We start from the raw sequence: 21,395 nt of genomic DNA, 5'->3' as shown, positions 1-21,395 counted from the left end.
AATCATAATTTGCATGCATATTTATTTAGTACAATTCTGAATAATTTTTTTAAAGTACATGCTTGTTGGTTTTTTAAATGTCTCCTAAAAATGTCTTTAGTTCAGATTAATTAAAATAAGCTAGAATCATAGTATTGCAAAGCTCTACAGGGATCTTATAAATTATCATATACACATATAAGAGGCACAGTAACCAAAGGCTAGGAAATTTATGTAAGTGGCCTGATCTTGGTTACATGACCAAGCAAAGAAATTGGGACTTTTCTCTCTTTTGGTCTAGAGCTTTCCCCCTGCATCCCTTGTTTCTAGAAAACAAACAGGCAAAAAACATTTATTGATTTCTTAACGTGTGCAAGATATTGATTTAAGTGTGGAAAGGTAAATTATAAAATGTGGTTTCCAGTCTGACAGTGCTTACTGTGTGCTTGTAGAGTCAAGATGGAAATACATGAAAAGAACTATGAAGAAAAAGTTAAAATACGTTACTAAAAGTACAAGAAATGTAGGAAGTCACATATGATTAATTGCCAGAGAAAATCAGAGATTACACACTAAAATTCAAAATGGATTAAAGACGAATGTATGGTCCTGAAATCATAAAACTAGAAGAAAGCGTAGGGAAAAAGCTTCTTAACATGGGTCTTGACAATGATTTTTTGGGTCTGATACCCAAAGCACAAGCAATAAAACAAAAAAACGAATAAGTGGGACTACGTCAAACTAAGAAGCTTCTGCAGTATGAAAGAAATGATCAACACAATAAAAAGACAACCTGTGGAACGGGAGAAAATATTTGCAATCCGCACATCTGATAAGAGGTTAACATTCAAAATACATAAGCAACTCACATAACTCAATAGCAAGAAAACAAATAGTCCATTTATAAAAGGGCAAAGGACCTGAATAGACTTTTTTATTCCAAAAAAGACATTCAAATGGCCAGCAGATATATGGAAAGGTGCTCAATTTAACTGATCATTAGAGAAATGCAAGTCAAAACCACAGTGAGATAGCACCTCACACCTGTTATCAAAGGACAAGATATGGGGCTTCCCTGGTGGCGCAGTGGTTGAGAGTCCGCCTGCCGATGCAGGGGACAGGGGTTCGTGCCCCGGCCCGGGAAGATCCCACATGCCACGGAGCAGCTGGGCCCGTGAGCCATGGCCGCTGGGCCTGCGCGTCCGGACCCTGTGCTCTGCAATGGGAGAGGCCGCAACAGTGAGGGGCCCGCGTACCGCAAAAAAAAAAAAAAAAAAAAAAAAAGGACAAGATATAACAAGTGCTGGGGAGAATGTGGAGAATAGGGAATCAGGGAAACCAGAAGGGTCAGGGAGAAGACAGTTTGCGTCATTGAACAAGAACCACATTATTGGGCCTTTTCCTTGATTTTTCCTAACATTGCTTCACTACTTCCCCCCTCACCCAATATTTTTCTGGGAGGCAACGTTTATTTCTAGGACTTCAAAAATTAGTCCTATGATAATATTGCATAATTGTACTTATGCGGGCCCTGAAATAGGCAAATTCATAACAACAGAGAGTGAATAGGAGTTATCAAAGTTTTGAGAGGAAGGAGAAGGGGGGAGTTATAGTTTAAAGGCTACAGAACTTTTGTCGAGATCGATGAAAATGTTCTAGGTAGAGATAGATAATGGTGATAGTAATACAACATTGTGAATATTCTTGTGAATTGTACACTTGGGAATGGTTAAAACTATAAATATTGCTGTATATATTTTATAAAAATCTAAAAAAATCTTGTAAAAGAGCACCCAGTCTTATAACTCCAGTCCTGACTCTAAAGCCATTTTCATCTGCCTGTAACTCTTGTCAACTAAATGCCCATGATACTTCACACTCAATACAAAAATAAAGCAAAATCCTTTTTTCATGTAACTAAATTTTTTATTTTATTTTATTTCACCCCAGACTGAAGAGCTCAGAAGTTGTTGCAGTGTGTGCATTGTGTTCCACACCTCCTCAGAGCGAGCCTAGCTGGCTCATATATCTTACTCCTGCCACCGCCTTACTTTCAGAGCTGAGGTGCTGCTATGTCCTGACAGATACTCAGAGGGTCAGCTTCATCTTTCCTGCCACACTTTGTCCAGCCTAACTTGCTATGTTAATTTGCTAGGGCTGTTATCACAAAATACCACAGTGGCTTAAACTACAGAAATTTATTTTCTCACACTTCTGGGGGCTTGAAGCCCAAGATCAAGATGTTGACAGGTTTGGATTCTTCTGAGGCCTCTTTCCTTGGCTTGCAGACGGCCACCTTTCTTTTTGTGTGCCCAACTTCCTCTTTTTATAAGGATAGCACTCAGATTGGATTAGGGCCCACCCTAACAGCTTCATTTTAACTTCATCCCCTCTTTGAAGGTTCTGTCTCCAAATTCAGGCACATTCTGAGGTACTGGGAGTTAAGGCTTCAGCATATGAATTTTGAGGCATCACAGTTCAGCCCATAATGCTTGTCAGCACATGCAGTGCTCCATACAAATCTAACTAATGTGACAGATAAATGAATGTTTAATGCATCTTAGAATGACTGCCTGGTTTTAGGGTGTGGCATGATTTCCTCGTGTCCATCGCACATGTACACATACTGTTATGCAGGGGTTATTTCTATTGCTGACCTGTTAATGATGAAAAGGAATTTATGTGGATTCTATTATAAAATTTCAAATACAGGTTTTTATCAAATTCTCCAAATCACCTCTCAGAATTGTCTTCCAACTCACTGTACTATCTGCTGGTCCTGTTTTAATAATATTTTTTTAGTTTAGCTGTTTGATATATTTGCTGTATTTGACAGTCCAAATTAATCTGTTTATACCCTGTCAAGTAGGCTTCATTCCTATTCTGCAAATCACTCTTACACCTTGTTTACAGTTTGCAGGACACTGGAGCTGCACTCTGCTGGTGGTTTTTGTTTGTTTGTTTGTTTTGCGGTATGTGGGCCTCTCACTGTTGTGGCCTCTCCCGCTGCGGAGCACAGGCTCCGGACGCACAGGCTCAGCGGCCGTGGCTCACGGGCCCAGCCGCTCTGCGGCATGTGGGATCTTCCCAGACCAGGGCACGAACCCGTGTCCCCTACATCGGCAGGCGGACTCTCAACCACTGCGCCACCAGGGAAGCCCCTCTGCTGGTGTTTACACAAATCCTAAGTGAGCTTCAAACCTGGGATTCCAAAGTGGGGCAGAGATACTAAGTCACTAATGAACACTGTCATTGTCAATATACAGTTTTTTGATTTAGGCTTTTTTGGTCTGTTTCTACATGTTTTCTTTCATGTACAATCAAATTTAGTGAATGCTAAGAGAATTTCATGTCATCTGCTGACATCCTGCATGATACCTAACAGAGTAACATGTTCCTATATTCTAGGAAGGCAAAACAGTAGGAGTATGCTAAGACCAAATTAATTTCAAGCTTCGTTTGCATTCATGATTTTGTGATTTAATATCTCAAAACCAAATTAGATGGATGTGATAGCTGTAACTACAGAAAACATTTAAATTTTTGAATCTGTATCTCTCAAAATCCATCCTGTTTTGGTCTGTCCTTTACAAGCAGGCAGATTTCACTTAAGCCACTTAATCATAATTTGCCATTTCTATATGCAGAGATTTTAAGCTAATTACCTTTTAATTCATAATTTGAAGAGACTATGAATCTAGCAACTAATGCTACAGCTGAGTTTCAAAATAAGAAATCGCGAAAAATATTAAAGCTTGCCAATATTTAAGAGGCCATTTCAGACTATTTTTCTCTCTATCTCTATTGGATTTTTCTTAATATAACTATGATTAACACAAGATGGAATATTGTGTGGCCATTAAAAAGAATGGCAATGAGGATCATATATCAAAATCGAAAATATTTTATGTTATAAATGTGGGGGGAAAAGAAACAAATATTGAATGTATATTATGATTACAACTATGTTAAGGTGAATAAGAGATTATATTAAAAGAATACATAAACATATTAAATTACCTTCATTAAGGTGATGAAAATGTAGAGATTTTTTTCTTTTATATATATCGAGGGATGTGTGTATTTTCATTTTGTTTTTAAAGATTTTTAAAAATACAATTTGTGAATACAAAAATTGATTACTCTTTCTTGTTTAATGAGATGGAAAACTACAATAAACTAAAATTGAGGCACACTATATTAATTCCTCAATCTTCACTATCTTATCTCTAACTCCTTTAACTTCCCCAAAATAAATATTAAAGGTAAGTATTTCTTACTTTTGAATTTTATTACACATTTTTTATATTCAAATTACTTAGGAGTTATAAAGAGAGTTAAATGTTTTCTTTAAAAAAAATAAGACATTATCCCAACTAGAGAAACAGCTCAACATAAATTCTCCCTAATGGGAACACAGAAATCAAGGGAAATGCTTTGAGTTTAAGAAATTGAAGCAGGTACATAACTTGTTAGTCAATGTTTGGAAAAATGTTTAAAACATTTTCAAGCGTTAAGATTTGTATGGGCTAATTTACTGATATATGCAACTATCTTGCAAGTTAGAAGACAAACCACCAGATCAATATAAGCCAGTTGGAAATGCTGAGGGAATTTTTTAAAAATTTCCCCCATGTGCTTCCTTTAAAAAATAGAATGTGTATTTAATTTACAATTCACCTTCCAAATTTATTTTATCATTAGGGCTGTTTCATTATAACAATCCTATATTTTATTCCTTGAGTTTGGCCAAAAGGGAATTTCACTGACTATGCCCTAACACTATCTTGTCATTTTTAACTTCTGAACCCCTGCACCTACCTTGACTTTGGGCTTTAATAACCAGTTCCCACTCAGCCTTTTTTAAAAAATCTGACCTAATATTTTCTTACCAAATTACCCTGAAGTCTTGTTTCTTTGAAATTTTGTAGAATATGTAGTCTTTACCATTCATTTGATTTTAACAGATATTGGTTTATAATACAACTGTACTTATAATGGTAAATAATAGATAACATTTAGTGAACTTAAATGCTTTCCTTGTGTTATTTAATTTAATCATCACAATTATCTATGACAGAGTTGCTAGTGTTATCTCCATTTTACAGGCGAAAAGATTAAGATTTGAAGAGTATGAGTTACTTTCTACAGGCCCTGAGTCAATTAGTTTTGGTATCAGGGACTGAGCTCAGATAAACACACACACAAACACACACACACACACACACACACACACACTCGCACACTGGAGAGAAGGAGAGAGAGAGAGTCTAACCCATGTTTATTTTACTTTTTTACAATTATCTTATACTGAATATATACATATATATCTTCTTTCCTCAGCTAGATGTAAACTTTCAGATACTTCTTTATTTTAGGAACCGTGGTTTCCACATCTGACTGCTTATGACTTGAAATGTGTTTTTAAAAACAGAGGTTCTTTTCATATCCCCTGAAGATTTAGATTCAGATTCTCTGGATCTGGATGGGAGCCTGGCAAACTATAACTTAGAAAAATATCATAAATACATTCAGGGAGGAGAATGCCATCTTTGGCAAGTCATCAAAGCCATTTTTTTTCCCCTTATTGACTCTGTCATCCTGAGAGCCATGATAAGGGCGAGGTCCCACAGTCTAATCCTAAGTATGTTCTGTTATTTCCCAAGAATGGTTCTACATCATGCCCACAAAGCCAAACTTTACCACACTCTGGGCATTTTCTATGCAGCCCGCTCTGTGTTGGACACTCCAGCAGTCATTTCAGACGTGCCCTCTCCTAGGACACTAAGGACTGTTCAGAAGCCGATATGGATTTTTTAATTTTATTTATTTATTGCCTCACAAACTTCATGTAGTGGTCTTAAAGGTAATGATTGGAGATGACTTCCTTAGAGCTTTTCAGTGAGATTGCTTAAAAAACTGGTTGCAATTTCCAGGTGTTGATCTACTCTTCTTAGAAGTCTTAGTATCTAAATCTAATCTTTCCAAGAGTCAAACAAAACCTCATTTTAGTCTTCTATTAAAGTTTCACATTCTGTTTCACCTCTCTCTTCAAAGTATAAATAAATATCAAAAAATTATACAAAAAATTATGTTTGTTTTGTTGGATTCGTCAATAAATAATATATTTAACATGAAGATTTTTTAAAAATCCAAAACTGCATTCTGCTTTCCATATCCCCTCACATTTTGCATCATGTTTCTTTTGCAGTAGTACTCTCTGTCCAGTATAAATGCAATGTGAATCACATTGCATGTGTAATTTTAAATTTTCTAGTAATTACATTTTAAAAATTAAAAAATATGTGAAATTAAGTATGATAAATTTTAACTAAATATATTCAACATATAATTTCAACATGTAATCAATATAAAACATCATTAATGTGATAGTTTACATTCATTTTTTATATTAAGTCTTCAGAATCTGGTGTATTTTTTAATTGAAGTATAGTTACTTTACAATGTTGTGTTCATTTCAGATGTACAGCACAGTTGTTCAGTTATACATATATAAATATAAAGATGTATATATTCTTTTTCAGATTCTTTTCCCTTATAGATTACTACATAATACTGAGTATAGTTACCTGTGCTATACAGTAGGAGCTCGTTGATTATCTATTTTATATACAGTAATGTGTCGTGTTAATCCCAAACTCCTAATTTATTCCTTCCCCTCCCTTTCCCATTTCATTGTGTGTGTGTGTGTGTGTGTGTGTGTGTGTGTGTGTGTGTACACCACATCTTCTTTATCAGTTAATCTGTCAATGGACATCTTGGTTGCTTCCATATCTTGGCTATTGTAAAATAGTGCTGCAATGAACACTGAGGTGCATGTATCTTTTCGAATTATAGTTTTCTCCAGATATATGCCCAGGAGTGGGATTGCTGGATCATATGGTAGCTCCATTTTTAGTTTTTTAAGGAACCTTCATACTGTTCTCCATAGTGGCTGTACCAATACATTCCCACCAACGGTGTAGGAGGGTTCCTTTTTCTCTACACCCTCTGCATTATTTATTATCTGTAGACTTTTTGACGAAGGCTATTCTGACAGAACATTTAGACTGGAATGTTAATTTTTTTTAGAACTGCTTGATGTGTATATAGATTTCATAAAATTTACAGTTGAAAAGCATATTCACCTATGCAAGTTTTTCCAAACAATTTAACATTTTCTAATAACCAAGTTATCAGCTTTTAACTTTAAACCTAAATGGTTAAAATTAAATCAATTAAAGGTTTACTAGTGGTCAATAACTCCATGTGGCAAATGGCTACCATGTTAAACAATGTCATTCTAGGAACAGACTATATACTTTTAAGTACTGGGCTCACTTCCTACCTGCTCTGTGATTTTTGTGACATGACAAGCTCTTTGAAACAGCTTTGGCTCGTCTATACTGCTGGGTTAATAGTATAGCTGTTTCATTGGGTTGTTGTTATAATTAAAGGCAAAAACACAAAGCGTTCAATAAATATTAGCTATCAGCATCATCACAGTCATTGTACTACATTTAGACCAGTGGTACTTACCCTCTTGCTGATAATGGCTCCTTTGAAAATCCTGTGAAAGCTCCATTTATTTATCAATATCACTACAAATCATTTAGTCATGCTTCAAGATATCACTTGTTTTCTTCCATAGTTACATCTTTACCTAATTTCTGGTACAGAGGAAATTCTTCTTATTTACCAGACATATAAATGAATGTTGATAATTGAAGATAAAAGTAAATTAGTACATAGTTTAGTTTAGTTTTCAAAATAATTAGTTGTTTTGAAACTAATTAGTTTTTAGTTTTCAAAATAAAAGTTTTCAAAATAATTTTTGACTATTTTTCAAGCAGATGTATTTTCATAACAATTGGGTCTCATATAATAAACACAAACGAGATCATTTTTATATACTTTTTAACTAGAATTTTGTGTTTTTGAAGAATTCCATAACAGTAAATATATTACCATGTAATAATCTGCCCTGAAAATATGTACACTGCATAAAATGTGGCATTCCAACTAGTGAAAAATGTAAATATTCTTAGAAATGTATTGAAGCAAAAAGGTAAATAGATATTTGTCTGAAATGGGGAAAGTTCTAGATTTAAAAATTTATGAAATAATAAAAGTGACTTTATTTTCATTCCAAAGCACAAGAAATTGCAAAACATAAGGGCATAGGTTAATTTTAGTGCTAAACTTTTGTGACTTTGATCCAGGTAATAGGGAGGTCCCATGGTAGGGTTGAATGAGCAATGGTTTGGAAGTCAAATAGAATGATGAGTTTCTCTAGATGTATTCAAGCTCTGAGGCTTGGGCAATGTATTTCCTCTCTCTAAGCTCCACTATCTTCGTTCTTTTGTATACGTGGAGAAATAAAACCAAATTCAAGTTTATTCTTTGGTTGTTCTCCTCCAGGAATAAGTGAAACATAATATGTAAAGTACTTGCTTAAAATGGGTGCTCACTAAATATTGTTCCCTTTCTTTTTCCTTCCACATCCCATCTTTAACTTGTCAAATTAAATGACAATGTTCTTTGGGGGCTATGCAGGGAGAAGCAGAGATATCATTGAAGAAACATTTCTTAAAAGGGAGAAGTAAAGGGCACACATTGACCCTGTCCCCGTAACATAAGACATACCCACACAAACAACAACATCAAATACTGGTCTCTCTTTCTCTTCTTGCATTCCCTTGCTTTATAGTTCAAAGATCTCAGATTCTACTGATTTATGAAGCCAGTCAGATAGCCTAATTGTATGAAGTAGCACGTTTTAAAAACTGTGGCAACCTGGAACATGGATGCCAATGTAAAGACCGTAATATTCAGATCTCTAAAAATAATTGCTGTGGGGAAATAAAAACAGCCAAGTGTGTAGCTATCCGTTTGCCACCTCACATGTCAGGTTCTGAAAATGTGTAAAGTTTGAAAGAACAAATTTATGGTTAACATCAGAATCTTCGGGTTTGTAGCAATTTTAGATGTGTGCGAAGTTAAGATGACTTCTTAGAATCCGTCAAAACCCTACGTTAGGGAGCTGGGCCAACAAACCATAGCTCTTCTTGCAAGTGTGTGGTCTTTGGCATATTACTCAATATCTTCCATACAGTGGGGTAGTAATAATACCTAAGGCATAGACTTTTGTGAGGATAAAATAAATTAATACTTGTAGAGCTTTATTTAAAGCAATACCTGGAACCAACAAGAATTCAATAAATATTGTCTCCTTTTTATTGTGTTCATTCTTAAAATTATTTCTGCCTTAAAGAAATCCCTAGCATATCCAGTGACTCTGTTTTGATTCTAACTACTCCAGGCTACAGAACTGAAAAAAAACTAGGACAACACCAGCAGCACCGTTTTATAAGATGTTCTAGGTCGTAAAGTGTCATTTGATACAGATTTGACCATATGTTTTTGCTTGTTTCTGAAGTTAACATGGAAGTCTGAACATTGGATGCCATTTGAATGTCTGTGTGATTTAAGTTCTTAGAAGGAAGTGCTTGTGTGCTCCGCAGAGTCTAAAAATACAGAGTGTGTTGGGTGTAGGAATTTAGCAATGTAACAGCAGTGCTGTTTTGTTAAGATTATGATTCATTATTGTAATGATGATAATTATATTTATAGTGACCACGCTTAAAACTTTTTAGAACTATACTGTGTGGAATAAAATAATGTAGAACGGAGGAGAACTAAATGTTTCACAAAGTGGAACTTTCCACAATGAAACTTAAGTTATCAATAAAGAATTGTAGTGCTGGAAGGAACGTTAAAATATTGCTATTCCTTTTAATAACAAAGAAGATGTTGCTTAAAGTTTCCCAGGGTTTCAGAATATGCATGATTCCAAAGCACAGATTTATGGTTAAAACAAATCCTTCCTGAAGCAATTTAAATATATCAAATCCCATTTTTTTCTTATTGTCATAAAGTTAAACAAACTAGAAATCAAATTACCAGCAAAACAATAACAATAAAAATACCATTGAGAGCAAAAAGGCAAGCCACAGATGAGGAGAATATATTTGCAATGCATATCCCAACAAAGAGCTCATGTCAAGAATATAAAAAGGACTCCTTCAAATAGAAAAAGCAGGGAAAACTATTGACTGGACACTTCACCAAACAGGATACTCGTCTGACCAATAAGCCTATGAAAATGTACATAACAGGGCTTCCCTGGTGGCGCAGTGGTTGAGAGTCCGCCTGCCGATGCAGGGGACGCGGGTTCGTGCCCCAGTCCGGGAAGGTCCCACATGCCGTGGAGTGGCTGGGCCCGTGAGCCATGGCCGCTGAGTCTGCGCATCCGGAGCCTCTGCTCCATAACGGGAGAGGCCACAACAGTGAGAGGCCCGCGTACCGCAAAAAAAAAAAAAAAAAAAAAAAAAAAAAAAATGTACATAACAACGTTAATCATTGGGGGAATGTAAATAAAACCACAATGAGAAAAAAAGTTTAAGTAAGGTATCTCTACATATCTACTATGGCTAAAATTAAAAAAAGAGTGGTAGCATCAAAATTTTCCAAGGATGTAGGACAATTGGAACTTTATATACTGCTGGTATATGAGAAAAATAATACAATTATTTTAGAAAAATTTTGGCAGTATATACCAAAGTTAAATATATGCTTATCCTATTACCCAGCAATTCCAACATAAGGTAAATATGCAAGAGAAATCGGTGCATAAGACACTTCAAGAATTTTCCTAACAGGCTTATTTTATTAGCCTAAAACTGGAAACAACCCAAATGTCAAGAAGAGTAGAATGGAGAAATAAACTGTGCTATAGTCCTAAAATGAAATACAGCCTGAAATATAAAAAGAAAGAACTACCACCACACAACAACATGGATGAATCATACTGACATAATGATGAGCAAAAGAAGAAAGGCTCAAAAGACTCTGCAGTGTGTGGTGCCATTTATGGGAATTTCAAGTACAAGTAAAACTGCTTATAGTGATAGAAGGCAGAAGAGCTAGAACCTCTGGGCTTGATTGGAAAGGAAAAAAGGAAGCCTTTCGAAATCTGTTCTGTATGTGGAGCCGGGAGGTTATATAGGTTCACATATATGAAAAATGCACAAAGGATCTGTGTATGTTTAAATTTTGTGTACTTTACTATATGTATGTTATAGTTTACAAAGATACTCTCTGCACTGTGACCAAACAATGAATGTGAATAATCCTGTCGTACTTTAGCAAAATAATGGGAAGGACTACTGAAAAAGAATTTCGTATCTTAAATAAACTGACACTATGTCAGAGTAAGATCAAACGCAGGGTTCTTCTTTGTTGTTGTTTTATTGTTGTATTATGCTGTTTTTAATAGGTAAAAGTTGATTTATTTGGAATTTGGATAGGAGATTTATCTGTTTTCCCTTACTTTTTAATTTACTCAATCTTTTATTTATATAAGTATAGCCTCATATTTATCTTATGCTTTGGGGTTAAGCCAATATTAAGTTACTTGTTTTGTTACTCCAATTGTTACAGCACTAGTCGGGTAGCTCTTTCAGTTGGCGTCTTTGAAATATCCTTTTCATTGTGAGGGTTTTTTGTTAGTGTTTTTGCTTGTTTGCTTATTTGTTTTCTAACACTGCCATACTTTCTGGTATGATAAGATGCTTCAGGAGAGAAATAACTGTCTATTTTTAAGTTATGAAGTAAACCTGGTAATTGGGAGTACTTTATTATTAAGGTCATGGTCACGTGTCTGATTCCCTTAGGGAGTGAACATTCCTCAATTTATTTCATATGGACAATACTCCTAACTCAGGCCAGACGTATCACTAAAAAAGCTCATTGTAACAACCGCCATAAAGAATCTGGATGGAGAGTAGAGATATTAATAACTTAACTGTGTGTTTTATTTAAGTCAGTGTGCTATAAGGACCTGGGATTGATGGTTGAAGAGCTTTAAAAGTCTTGTTTTACTAATAGAGAGATATTAATAACTTAACTAAATATGTTCTCCCTAAGAAAATGTGCTATAAAGAAATGTGATTGATGGAGAAGAGCCTTTAAAAGTTTTGCTTAACTTCGAGGCTCACTTGATTGTTTCCATTAAACTGTACACCCTCAAAGCAAGCAGATTTCATGGGATAAGGGAGAGCCTTTAAATGCAAATAACTCTCTGTCCCATCACATCTTTTTCTGTCAAATATTTGTTAGAATTTACAGTTTAAATCAGAAAGTATTCACATGGAGGTAAAAGTTCCACAAAGACAAAAAAAATGAATGGATTCCTTCAAGTTAACAATAATACGAAATTATCTTCGCAGTGATATAATCAAGGCAGTTCCAAGGTGCACCTGGGTATGTGATGCATCATAGAAAAAGAATTGTTCATATAAATAAAGACAGTTTAATTGTTTGTAAAATTATTTTCTAAAATAAAAGGTAAGAAAACAATGAAGAGAAAAATTTGTATAGTTCAAATCAAAAAATATAGATGAAAAGATTATTTTATTATTTTTGTTTGAAAACTCTTATTTTCTCTGCAACATGATTTATTTTCAATTTCCTACACAGGATCCTTCTATGTCATTTTACACATGAAATCATTAACTTTGAAACAACAAATCTGATCATTTTAATGACATATTTCTGTCTTCTTTTAACTCATGTGCTTACCTTGGGTACCTTGAATGGTTCACCTTTTATCTTCATGTGGTTTATTTTGGTTTGTTTTGTTTTGTTTTTTTTGTGGTTATGCGGGCCTCTCAGTGTTTGTGGCCTCTCCAATTGCGGAGCACAGGCTCTGGACGCGCAGGCTCAGCGGCCATGGCTCACTGGCCCAGCTGCTCCGCGGCATGTGGGATCTTCCCGGACCGGGGCACGAACCCGTGTCCCCTGCATCGGCAGGCGGACTCTCAACCACTGCGCCACCAGGGAAGCCCTCATGTGGTTTTTATATGGAAGTATTCTGAATAGTAAAAAACACATTTTTATATTACATGTAAGACTTGTTTCTCAAGCTATTGGCTTGAGAGAGCATTCTAAGAGTTTTAAATAGCCACTTCCCAACAGGAATATAAACTAGGCTTTGTGAACACTTTTTTTCCAATGCCAAAATTCCATCTTCCTTCTTTCCCTTTTTGCCCCCTTCCTTGATTCTTTTCTTCTTTTTTCCTTCCTTCGGTCTACTCATACATGTATGCATATTTATTGAGCACTTACTGTAGTCCCCCACTCCCACCACAGCTCTTCAGCACCAGTTAAAATTGACCACAAATTGCCCTAGATATAGCTACCCATCGGGTCAACTGTGCGTTGTAGGGCTTATATGATGCTGCACGAAGTACCATATGTTATATCCTTCTCTTCTTTTTGTTGTTATGTTCACTTGCTGGTTATAGCTGCTGATTTTTTTTTTTTTTTTTTTTTTTTTTTTTTTGCTGTGTGTGGGCCTCTCACTGCTGTGGCCTCTCCCGTTGCAGAGCACAGGCTCTGGACGCACAGGCTCAGCGGCCATGGCTCACGGGCCCAGCCACTCCGCGGCATGTGGGATCTTCCCAGACCGGGGCACGAACCCGTGTCCCCTGCATCGGCAGGCGGACTCCCAACCACTGCACCACCAGGGAAGCCCTATAGCTGCTGATTTTTAAATATTTTACCAGTCTCCATGAAACTCCACTCTTAGAGATACTTCTCTGCTCTGCCGTACTCACAACATATTGTTGAGGATGAAACACCTTCTTTTCCATGTTGGACCCAAAATTCTGTGCCCTCTGCATCAGCTGGAAAATTTTTAACTCTCCTAGAATAATATCAGATTATTTTATGAAGAAGATTGAGGAAACTTTCTTTCCCAGTCTTGGAATCTAGAAGTTTCTATTACCAAAGCAGGAATTCAGATATCAGACTCTTTTAATACCTCTGAATCTTTTTGCCCTTTTCCCCTCTTAGCAGAGATAACTTCATTTTCTGTGTCTCTTAAGCAAGTTTACAAATTCAGGTCCAACCCTATTCTTTTGGGGGCTCATTGGAGAAGATATTTCTGAGAAATGGCACTGTGGTAAAATTTAGATTCCCATTGTTTATTCTGTTCTATATCTAACTTTCAGGATTAAAATTGGTTGGTCCCATATCCCTGTTTTGGTTCCTAGTGATAGCACTATGTCTAATCTGGACTAGAATCCACAGAATGAAATCAAACATATAAATCTCCTAATTTAGAATTGGCCTGATCCCAGAAATAAAACAAACAAACAATTTAGGAAAAGGAAAATATGGCCTCTGTCCAGTCCAAAACTTCCAGTGGAAACCCAGGAGGTTTGGAAAGAGTAATTTTCTGATCTAACCCAGAAACAGATTGAATTTATAATTAGAGATTATAGTTAGAGTGTCTTTTGTATAATGTGAACAACATCAAGTCTCCTTGCTTTAACGTGAATGACATTAAGAAAAAACATCAAAATACTGTTGGCATTTTGTTGGCAGCTGGGCCCTGGTTTCAGAACTCTAGTCAGTAGGTACAAATTAGATTGTTCAACACAATGGACCACAGAAGCGGTAACATCGTGGCTAATAGGAAGTGATGTGGCTTCTTTTCTTCATAAAAACAGATAAAAGGGAGACTAAAACTCTTCCACATTTTCGTTCTAATTTTATATAAAAAATAATAAATGAATGGGAAGTTATAAAAGGTAAACTTGTATATATTTAATTCATATTTATTGATGTCTAATATATGCCTATACTACTCTATGTGCTGGGAATACAACATTTCAACACAATAATAAAACATGATCCCTGGTTTTGAAGAGATACATAGATTATTAGAATTTATGTGTTGTTGGTTCTTAATTTAAATTGCAGTGTTATGCTATGTATAGATTTTAATTTCAGCACGTTTTTCTTCCTGATATGATTAATCTCTCTCTTAATATTTGTTTACTCTTGCCATCTTTAGGAGATAGTCAACTTCAACTGCCGAAAACTAGTGGCTACAATGCCTCTTTTTGCTAATGCGGATCCTAATTTTGTGACTGCCATGCTGAGCAAGTTGAGATTTGAGGTGTTTCAACCTGGAGATTATATCATACGAGAAGGAGCTGTGGGTAAAAAAATGTATTTCATTCAACATGGTGTTGCTGGTGTCATCACAAAATCCAGTAAAGAAATGAAGCTGACAGATGGCTCTTACTTTGGAGGTTAGTAAAAAAAGAAAATATAACTGAGATGAAGTCAAATTTGCTCACAATATTTATCTTTATCAGAATTTTCGAGATGTCAGAATGTTGATTTTTGGGGTTTGAATATGGACTTGTATTTGAATTCTGATAAAAGTGTCTATAGCGTGTCAACTGAAAAAAAATGCACAACCTAAAAGTTGAGAATTATGTTTTATTTGGCAGACAAAACTGAGCACTTAAGTCCAGGACACAGCATCTCAGTTAGCTCTGAGAGACTGTTCCAAAGAAGTAAGGGAGAAGCCAGTATATATAGGAGTTTTGTAACAAAGACCAGGTAGTAGGAACATTGAAAGATTACTGTTAATTAAAGAAAACCAGATATCTCAAGTTAAGGAATTTAGTGCTTTTCTATGTATGGAAAAATGCACGAGTCTGGGCTTACTGAAATTATTCCCTTGATGTGCACCTCAGCTATCTGGAGCCAGTATCCTGTGCTTTCTCATCCTGAGTCTCCTCAGGGTGCACCATCTGGGGTGGCTGCAGCAGTTGACTGCTAGGTGGCAGGCATCCTTCTTCTATCCTGAGTTCCCTCAGAGCTCACCGTAATGTAAGCGGCTGTAATGTGATGACTCGATGGCTGCAAATCCTTTGTTTACTGATATGGCAAGCAACAGTTTTTCACTGAAAAGTGGTATGTTTTCACATTTCAGTGTCACACATTCAGTGCATGTGCATTTACTACTGTATTAGTTAGAGTATCCTTTCATCCTCTTAAACTGGAACCAAATAACAGTGGCTTAAACAGATCGAAAGCATATTTTTCTTTCACACAAAAGTCCCAGGAGGGTTAGATGGCTCTCCCCAAGACAGTTTTTAGGTACCCAGATTTCATTTATTTTGCTGGTCTGCCATCCTCTAGAGTGTTTTCCTCATTTATACGAGAGGAATTGGTTTCTCTCCACAGTATGGACCACAGTATGGGGAGGAGGGGACAGAGGAAGGGAAGAGTGAGCAATTTCTCTTTAGATGTGTGCCCAGAATGGCCAACATCACTGCTATTCACATCTGATTGGCCAGAATTTAGTTACAAACGTACCTCGAAGTATAAGGAAGGCTGGGAAATGTAGCTTCTAGTTGAGTGATGTATTAGTCAGTGTTCTCTAGAGAAACAAAACCAACAGGATATATATACACAAAAGGAGATTTATTGTGAGAAATTGACTCGTGAATATGGAGGTTGACAAATGTTATGATCTGCCATCTGAAACTGAAGAACAGGAAAACTGGTCGTTTAATTCAGTCTGATTCCAAAAGCCTGAGAACCAACCGTGTAAATCCAATCTGAGGGCAGAAGATGAGATGAGACGTTAGCTCAAGTAGTGAGACAGGAAAAAAATATTTCTCCTTCCTCCTTTTTTTTCTATTCAGACCCCCAGTGGATTTGGAGGTTGCATACCCTGGAGAGGCCAGTCTACTTTACTGAGTCCACTGATTCAAATACCAATCTCACCTAGGAATACCCTCACAGACAAACTCCAAATAATATTTTTCTGGGCACCCCATGGCCGGTCAAGTTGACACATAAAATTAACCATCACAAGTGGCAATTTGCCTTGCTAAAAATTCTGACAATTTGAATTGTTTCCAACGTTTTACTATAATAAGATATATATTTATATTTGTGCAAATGTACAAAACTTGCCTATGAGTTGAATTACTGGGTCAAAGACTATGCATATGTTCAAATTGAAATAAATATCAAATTATTTCTTTGATGAGACTGCCCATTTCTCCATGGCTTTGCCCATTGATCTTTTACTTTTATCCTCTTAATAAGTCAAATTGGCATCCCCTTAATATTTAGTTTGCACTTCCACTATTAATGGTGATGTTGAGGCATTTCTTCATAGATATGGATCATTTGTATTTTATTTTTCTGTTTCTATTTTTGCATATTTTTCTAATGTGTTGTTTGTCTTTTTAAAACCAATTTACCTAAACATCCCTAATGTATTTTTGATATGCTGTAACTATTTTCTCCATAATTGTTACTACTTTTTTAACTTTCTAATTTTTCTTTCATCATTCTGGTTTTCATTATCGCTGATTTCATCTGAATCTCTCTCCTTTGCATTAAGGCATTAGAGAGTTTGTGTTTCTTAACTGGGTTTTGTACACTGCAAAATTGTAAAAATGTTTTCCCTATTCTATATTTTATTTAGTTTCACTACATCTTTATTACTATTTTAACTTGTTAGAACAAGTTAGAAGAAGTGATGGTGAACAACTATTCATGTTTCTTAGTGCCAGTTCTGTTATAACATGAAAGACAGTGATTAATACCACAGTGTCAGGCATTGGCAAGCTTAATAGTTAACTATTACTCAATAGCCGGAAACTGAAATGTTTTCTTTAGAAAAAAGGCAGGAAATCTGCCTTCAAATAGTTGCAGGTTTATCCTACAAGAGAAATTCAAGTGAAACTCTTTTTCTTCTCATGAGTGAGAAGAAATGGTTCTTATTACTTTGTATTCATTCTTCACAGACTTTATAGTATGTATGCCTGTAGAAGGCTTCTCAGTCAGAATTAATGGCTCCCAGCCCTGTGTCTCCATAGCTTCTCACAGCTTTCCAGGGACCTGGTCTCAGTCGGTCTCATATTGAAATTAACACTGTAGTTAGTTACCTATTTCCTTCTGATATTAGATGGCAAACGATGTGTGCATCAGAACCACCAGAGAAGCTGTTCACCCATCAGAGAGTCTGATTCAAGAAATCCAGGCTAGAGATAATATCTTATTTGTTTGTTCATTGGAGAATAAACAACCAGTATATCTGATCCCCTAAAAATTGATAATGATAGAAAGTATTCAAATCAAATTAATAGGAATTGGGAACCAAGCAATAAATTCATTTTGATTTTAAAATAATAATAGCAACAACAATAACACATTGAGTTTAAGAAGATTTCTTCAGTAACAGCTGAAAAAAATTTATTGGGAAAGGTTTTAATTTTATCAAATGCTTTTTTGGAATTTATCAAAATGACCATAAGGTTCTTATCCATTAATCTATTGCAGCTGAGTAAACATATCAGCTCAAAATAATTAGCTTCTTTGACTTTCTCCTCATTTACTAAGAATAATTTTGAAGTTTTCATCTTTCCTCTTCTTCTTTGTCATGATCCTGCGTTGCCTCATCAGCCTATTACACTTTTGTGCAGATTATGCTAAGAAAAAAAAGAGAAAATTAGGAAAAGCTAAGAACTTTAAAAAGTCTACTTTAGAAAGCACAGAGAATTAGTGTTTGAACGAAGAAAAAAAGAGAAATTGAAAGCTGATGGAAATAAATAAAAGCTGATAGTAAGAAATAAAAGTATAGTCCAGCTTTGTGGGAAGGTAGTTTTGGGGAAAAGGTTTTTGAGGCAATTAATGGAGGTGTGACAAATACATGAAAGTTTAGAAAGGAATTTCTGAAAGTTGTTATTATGCATTAAGAATATATTTCTACATTTGACATGTGTTTTTTGAATTCAAAGGAGCTTTAATTACTAGACAATTATATTTGCTAATATGACAAAGACTGGAACATGTGCTTCTCTGGATTTATATGGATTAAACTATTAGTAAGGTCAGTTTCATTAGTGAATGTCCTTGTGTTGAACCATAAGATCATTTGGGGGATTAAAAACTGCTTTGTCATAATGTATTCTTTCTTTAACACATTGTAGCATTTCTATCTATAAGTGAGATTGGTCTGTAATGTTGTTGTTATAGTGGTTATTTTTGTGATCCCCTAGCTAGATGACTTTAGATGTAAGGTTTTCCTCACTTCTAAGAGAGAGCAAGAAAACTTTAAAAAAAATGTTCTAGTTCTGTAAAAAATGTCATTGGTAATTTGATAGGGATTGCATTGAATCTGTAGACTGCTTTGGGTAGTATAGTCATTTTCACAATATTGATTCTTCCAAATGAAGAACATGGTATATCTCTCCATCTGTTTGTATCATCTTTAATTTCTTTCATCAGTGTCTTATAGTTTTCTGCATACAGGTCTTTTGTCTCCCTAAGTAGGTTTTTTCCTAGGTATTTTATTCTTTTTGTTGCAATGGTAAATGGGAGTGTTACCTTAATTTCTCATTCAGATTTTTCATCTTTAGTGTATAGGAATGCAAGAGATTTTTGTGCATTAATTTTGTATCCTGCAACTTTACCAGATTCATTGATTAGCTCTAGTAGTTTTCTGGTGGTATCTTTAGGATTCTCTGTGTATAGTATCATGTCATCTGCAAACAGTGACAGTTTTACTTCTTCTTTTCCAATTTGTATTCCTTTTATTTCTTTTTCTTCTCTGATTGCCGAGGCTAGGACTTCCAAAACTATGTTGAATAATATGTTGTTCCTGATCTTAGAGGAAATATATTCTCTTTTTTAAGGAAGTTGAAATAATCTAGGCATTACCTGTTATGTGAAGGTTTATTAGGTTTCACAAGTAAAACCACTTCTGTCTGATTCTGTTGTTTATAGGCATCAGAATTATCAGGTTTTCTATTTCTTTATGAGTAATTGTTCAGTTCATCTAAATCCATTGTTCATAACACTGAAAAGCTTTTAAAAAACCTGATGCCTGAGCCAAAATTGCACCCTAGAGTTCTGATGGAATTGAGTAAAGTTGAGATCCAAACATCAGCATGTAAAAACACAAAAATTCCCAGAAGATTCCAAATAATTTTCAAATTATATGTTTGTACATATAATTTTTTTGTTTGTTTGTTTGTTTGTTTTGCGGTACGCGGGCCTCTCACTGTTGTGGCCTCTCCCGTCGCAGAGCACAGGCTCCAGACGCGCAGGCTCAGCGGCCATGGCTTACGGGCCCAGCCGCTCCACGGCATGTGGGACCTTCCCGGACCGGGGGCCGAACCTGTGTCCCCTGCATCGGCAGGCAGATTCCCAACCACTGCGCCACCAGGGAAGTCCTGTACATATAATTTTTATTTTTTATTTTCAACAGACCTAATTTTTAATTTTAGAAAAATTTTAGATTTACAAAATTATTGCAAAGATTATACAGAGAATTCCTATTTATCCAATACCCAGTTTCCCTATTATTATTTTCCATTACTATAATACATTTATCACAATTAATGAACCAATGTTGATACAGTATTATTAAGAAATACTTAATAAAGCATACACTTTATTCAAATTTTCTTGGCTTTTACTCAATGTCTTTTTTCTGTCAGTATCCCATCTACAATTCCTTGTTACATTTAGTAGTAATGTCCTCTAGTTTGCTCTCAGTTTTTAAAATTACTAAGGTTTTATTTGGTTTTGATGAACTCGACAGTTTTGAGGAGCCCTGGTAAGTTATCTTATAGAACGTTCCTCATATGGGATTTGCCAGGTGATTTTCTCATGATTAGATTGGGGTAAGTTTGATCTTGTCTATGAGCAAGAGCATAGACATAAAGTGTCTTTTGCTTCACATTATATCCATGGTATATACTATCAATATGTCTTTCCACTATTGATGTTAACCTTGATCACCTAGATTGAGGTAGTGTTTGTCAGACTTCTCCACTGTAAAGTTACTCTTGTTTTCCCCTCCCATTCCATACTCTGCTGTTTGGAAAGTAGCCAGTCTGCACAGTTCATGACTAAGAATTGAGGAGCAATGCTCCAAAAGGGCAGAGTATGTACATAAATTATTTGAAATTTTTCTAAACCGGCAATTTATTTACTCTCTTGCATTTATTTATTTATTCACCCTTTTTGTTTTTTGTGTTTTTTTTTTTTGCGGTACGCGGGCCTCTCACTGCCGTGGCCTCTCCCGTTGCGGAGCACAGGCTCCGGATGCGCAGGCTCAGCGGCCATGGCTCACGGGCCCAGCCGCTCCACGGCATGTGGGATCCTCCCAGACCGGGGAACGAACCCGCATCCCCTGCATCGGCAGGCGGACTCTCAACCACTGCGTCACCAGGGAAGCCCCTATTCACCCTTTTTTTTAATATCAGTATGAACACCAGGATATTTATTTTATAATTTGGGTTATAATCCAATACTACTTTATTAATTGTTTTGCTCAAATTATTTCAGCTTTGGCCATTTGGACCTCTTTCTATTGACCCCTGTGTCCCTCTGAAATACCCCATTATTATGGATTTGGGTTTTTTGTTTGTTTTGGTTTGAGATTTATCTTAGTTTCTAGCACCAGATGATGTTCCAGGCTCATCTTATATATTTCCTTACTCAGTCTTAGAATCAGCCATTTT

General features: G+C 35.7%; 1 protein-coding gene across 1 annotated transcript in view; it reads left to right on the top strand.

The window, feature by feature from the left end:
• The window catches only part of HCN1 (hyperpolarization activated cyclic nucleotide gated potassium channel 1), a 368,449-nt gene that overhangs the window by 302,759 nt on the left and 44,295 nt on the right, over nucleotides 1-21,395 (top strand). Inside the window, exon 6 of the mRNA XM_065873350.1 lies at nucleotides 14,903-15,143. Within this exon, the coding sequence (XP_065729422.1) occupies nucleotides 14,903-15,143 (241 nt within the window). The remainder of the gene's footprint in view (nucleotides 1-14,902; nucleotides 15,144-21,395) is intronic.

This window comes from Phocoena phocoena, chromosome 3 (assembly GCF_963924675.1).
Source record: "Phocoena phocoena chromosome 3, mPhoPho1.1, whole genome shotgun sequence".
In the NCBI taxonomy this organism is placed as follows: Eukaryota; Metazoa; Chordata; class Mammalia; order Artiodactyla; family Phocoenidae; genus Phocoena; species Phocoena phocoena.
The sequence above is the reverse complement of the archived record's forward strand: the minus strand, read 5'-3'. Positions and strand labels throughout refer to the sequence as shown.